The 4,426-nt window shown below is 44.5% G+C and overlaps 1 protein-coding gene across 1 annotated transcript; it reads left to right on the top strand.

The window, feature by feature from the left end:
* The first annotated feature begins 934 nt into the window (after positions 1-934).
* Positions 935-4,198, top strand: LOC119277485 (carboxy-terminal domain RNA polymerase II polypeptide A small phosphatase 1-like). The gene is made up of 6 exons (XM_037558766.1): positions 935-1,338; positions 2,261-2,389; positions 2,478-2,598; positions 2,687-2,768; positions 3,540-3,693; positions 3,780-4,198. The coding sequence occupies exons 1-6, from the start codon at positions 1,018-1,020 to the stop codon at positions 3,912-3,914; spliced, it is 942 nt and encodes a 313-aa protein (XP_037414663.1). The 5' UTR covers positions 935-1,017; the 3' UTR covers positions 3,915-4,198.
* Positions 4,199-4,426: the final 228 nt, after the last annotated feature.

The raw sequence follows: 4,426 nt of genomic DNA, 5'->3' as shown, positions 1-4,426 counted from the left end.
TTTCTGAAAATGACCTACTTAGGTACAATCGCCAAGAAAGAAATATCGGCCGAGCATCCCTTGAGGGCAGGGCAATACAGCATGACATCTCTGGGAGAAAGGAATATTTGCTGCAATTGCGTAGTAAAAATGTAAACACCTGATCCAACTATCTTAATTTCTCCATGTAATTTTAATCACACACACACATTATATCCCTAGGAATGCACGTCCGTGTGCAACTTATGAAGGCACACGTATACCTTATCCATATGCACACACACATGCAAACTCTAGCTCTATAAACACCTCCAAAAGGCTTAAGCCAACACGGCATAATGCTGAAACTAAAAGAATAGCGTAAAGAAGTCTGAAATAAATTTGAAAAAAAACATGCGAGCACTAAATTGGTACTTAAGGTCTTGTTATGGGACAGAGGGAGTATGATTTTATGCAGCAATAGCCATTTTTTAAATTAATTAGCGCAATTTGCATAGCAAAGCAAATTCTATCTTAATTCTCATTTCTAAAACAATGATTTGTCCTTAGAAAACTTTTGGAATCAACGAAGCTTTGTGGAGCAAACGAAATCAACGCAGCCTGATTGACTTGATTAACGTGTCAACATTACTGCACCACCATTGATACTTTCGTCGAAACAAAACAAATTAACACGAGCGGATAAGCATCAAGCCAGCAGCCAGAATGCATGCAGACAAAAAAAAATACTACTTCTACTGGTGACCAAGAGAAAACTCCGGGTGCACGTATGACAATTTACTACACTTCCGGCAGCTCGCCAGTTTAGCCGTGCTCTCGCTGACCGCCGGGCCCACCGAATCCGCCCCCCAATCACCGATCCCCTGTTCCGCTAAGCCCACCCGGGCACGCCCACACGCCCGCCCCCACGTACGTGCACGCGGCCACAAAGACCACCCGACCACCACCACCTCCCCCTCCCTCCGGTCGCCTCCGGCCTCGCCTCGCCTCGGCCCCTCCCCCCCGCCGCGCGGCCCGACAGCCCCTCCCCTGGCGCCCATGGCGGCCGCGGAGGTGTACTCACCGACCGCGGCGGCGGCGGCGCAGCACCAGCAGCGCGGGAAGGCGGCGACGCAGGCGTGGCAGGCGGTCGTCGGCTGGATCGGCTTCCTCCTCCAGGTCCTGCTCCAGATCCTCCGCGGCACGCCCTCCTGCGCCCAGCTCCTCTCCTTCGTCGGCTTCCGCTACCCGCTCCTCTCCGCCACGGCCGCCCCCGACCAGCCGTCCCCGGAGGTGGCCTTCATGCCGCTCCGCTCCGAGATCCCGGCCGACGCCGCCCCCGTCCCGGCGCCCCCGCCCGAGCCCCTCGAGCGCCTCACGGTACGGAAGATTCGGTTTTTGATTGGGTTCCTTGGAGCTATTTGCTGTTCCGGTCAGGGAGCAATAGATACTTCGGAAGGGGATGGATTCCATTTCGATAGGAAGTGGATGTAGGAGGGGTGTCTCTATCCAATTGCCGTCCATTTCTGTCTTCGGGTTGGCGAACTTGGGATTAGGCGGGGAGGTTGGTTTGAGCTAATTGGGTGTTCTTCCTAGTTAATTTAGTTAGCTTTGATTGATAGTATGTTTTATTTGCTGCTGAATTAGTATGTGTGTTATAGAGCAGGCCATTTCGGGGTGTTGGGTGGTAAAAGATCGCCGTCTCCGATTACGAGCACCTAGAGTCACTTGTATTGCAAATCCAAAACAAAAGCTTAGTTGGTGTTAGTAGCCACTTCAATCCCAAAACAAGGGCCTATTGATCCATTAGCCAACAACTGCATTAATCTCATCTCTAGACAAGGGCTGGTTTAGAGAATTTACAGGATCCTGGTGTTGCTACCTTTACTGGATCAAATAATTAATTAGGCAATATACTGTTTCTGACCACTGATCTTGTAGTCAATTTGTGAGAGACCATTTCTAGGAAACTTCTTGTCGCTGCTGTTATTTGAGAAGATATCTGAGCCTGCCCCTCAATACTAGCAGCGTGATTGGATATGAATTATGATATTACGCATTTGGTAATGATAGATGAATCAGAGTCTGTGCTGGTTTACTGGCACATATACTCATCACGGGGTTTCTTATAAGCATACTGTATTTAGTATGATGAGCTTATGGCTTCCCACAAAATAGAATCAACTGAATTAATATTTGTGTTAAAACTAAATCCAAGCCACATTTAGTGTGAAGTCAGCTTTAACGATTCTGCTATAAACTCATTCATTATCTCTGAACAAAATATGGACTACCTTTTCAGGTAGTGCTTGACTTGGACGAGACTTTAGTTTCTGCGTACGAATCATCTGGTCTTCCTCCTATTGTACGCACCCAAGCTGTTGAAGCTGGATTACATTGCTTTGACATGGAGTGCATATCAACTGATAAGGTACCAAACTTCTGCTCTTGCTACTTTATTGTGCTATCCTTTTAATCGTTGCTGATAAAGGATTTTTTTTCTGGTGTGAGCTGTAAAGGATGTTGAAGGAAAACAAAAGGTGAATCATGTTACTGTTTTTGAACGTCCTGGTCTGCATGAGTTCTTGCAGAAAACTAGTGAATTCGCAGATCTTATCCTCTTTACAGCGGGTTTGGAAGGTATGGTGGCTTCTAATATTTTATTCATCTCTCTCGTCACATGATCCCAGTCAGCTTCCTCACCATACCTATCCAAATTTCTCCTCAGGTTATGCAAGACCTTTAGTGGACATAATAGATGCTCACAATAGGTTCAAACTCCGTCTCTATCGTCCATCAACTGTTACTACGTAAGTGTTACAGAAACTTCCGCATAGGATACAAGTGATTTTGTAACATTGTGTTCCTGCTGCTGCATCTTGATGATAGCCATCATTACTTTGCTTTCTGTGATGTGTACACAACTAATCAGTTGAATGTTACATGCAAACCAGCAGTTCTTTTGGTGGAAAAGCGCATGTAGTTTATTTATAATTTGTATGAGTTCAATACTAGAGATTGGTCGTTTCCCATCAATTTGAGTGACAAACTGACAATATTAACACAATCCTTTCTTTTAAGGCATGCCATGCACCGAATGTACCATACAGTGGGTGATTACTGAAAAGATTAGAGCGAAGATGGTAATCTGCAGTGTTTTAGTAGTGTAAGGATTAGAGCGACTGTGATATCTACAGTCTGCACTGTTGGGGGCGTGACCCTGGATCTCTGCAGTGCAATGCCAGCCATGAAGGGTGCCGCACTGCAAAGGCAGGGCGGCCAGAATACAAGGGATTTACTGTCTCTTCTTCATGGTCCATCCATACCCTTCCATCATGCCTTATAGCGCCAATTTTAGAAAAAGGAGAAAGAAGCAGCTCATCAATTCTGCTTGCATACAAGGCATGTCCCTGTGCTAGTCTTTAGTAATGAATCGATGGTGCTTTATTCGGCTCTACATGCATAAGTTGCTCATGCATGTTTTTGCACATAATACTTGTTTGGAGTAAGACTGGCTGATAGTGCATATAGTATTATGAGCCAGTTCATTTTCTGATATCAGCGGGGGTGTACAATTTCAGGGAATACAGAGAGCATGTGAAAGATCTTTCTTGCCTGTCAAAAGATTTCAGTAGAATTGTCATTGTCGACAACAATCCATTCAGCTTCATAGTGCAGCCTTTGAATGGAATACCTTGTGTTCCATTTTCAGCTGGACAACACTCAGACGATCAAGTAACTGATAATTGACACCAGTCATTTCATGGTTCCGGTCCTCTAATTTGTACATGTTCATTGATTTTTTTTGTACTGTTTTTCAGCTGATGGAGGTTATCTTCCCGCTCCTGAAGCATCTCTCTGTCCAGAGAGATGTGAGGCCAGCCCTGTACGAAAGGTTTCATATGCCAGAATGGTTCCAAAAGCATGGGATCCCTCGAACCGATCAGGCCTCCTAAGAATTGTTTAGGTGGAGGAGAAGAATCAAGTGCCTGCCACGCCATATGTCCCTTATTAGGGGGAGAGCACTTGTACATTATTATTTATATTCATTTTTAGATTCTCTTCCCTGATATAAGATCATGTCATTGTTCATACGGGATTGCCATGTCTGGAGGTAAAGGAATTGTAATCTAGCAGAATGTCTTATTTGTATCGGTGGTAACATCAATTGTTGTATATCACCTTCTGTTGTAAATTTGTTTGTTGATAGCCCATTTAATCTAATGCACAGTTCAAGGTCTGTAGCTATGATGTCAAGAGGCTGCATTAACTAACATTTAATCAAGGTTTCAGTCAGAAATGTTTGTGGAAATTCACAAACAAACAAACAAATTTGTTCAGGGGATTTTACCAGCATTTTTGCCGAAATCATGTGTTTATAAATCTAACCATCTGATATTTACATGCCTAATACTAATAGGCATATAAGTAAATCACTAAGGAATGACACAAGACTGGATTTTAAAGC

Source organism: Triticum dicoccoides, chromosome 3B (assembly GCF_002162155.2).
Source record: "Triticum dicoccoides isolate Atlit2015 ecotype Zavitan chromosome 3B, WEW_v2.0, whole genome shotgun sequence".
NCBI lineage: Eukaryota > Viridiplantae > Streptophyta > Magnoliopsida > Poales > Poaceae > Triticum > Triticum dicoccoides.
This window is presented reverse-complemented; position numbering and strand designations above follow the sequence as displayed.

What these genes read in the sequence shown, in the direction of transcription:
- LOC119277485 (XM_037558766.1), top strand. Translation starts at nt 1,018, where the DNA reads ATGGCGGCCGCGGAGGTGTACTCACCGACCGCGGCGGCGGCGGCGCAG. An exon ending in AGTGCATATCAACTGATAAG is followed by an intron (nt 2,390 to 2,477) that starts GTACCAAACTTC and finishes TGAGCTGTAAAG; the next exon opens with GATGTTGAAGGAAAACAAAA. An exon ending in CTTTACAGCGGGTTTGGAAG is followed by an intron (nt 2,599 to 2,686) that starts GTATGGTGGCTT and finishes ATTTCTCCTCAG; the next exon opens with GTTATGCAAGACCTTTAGTG.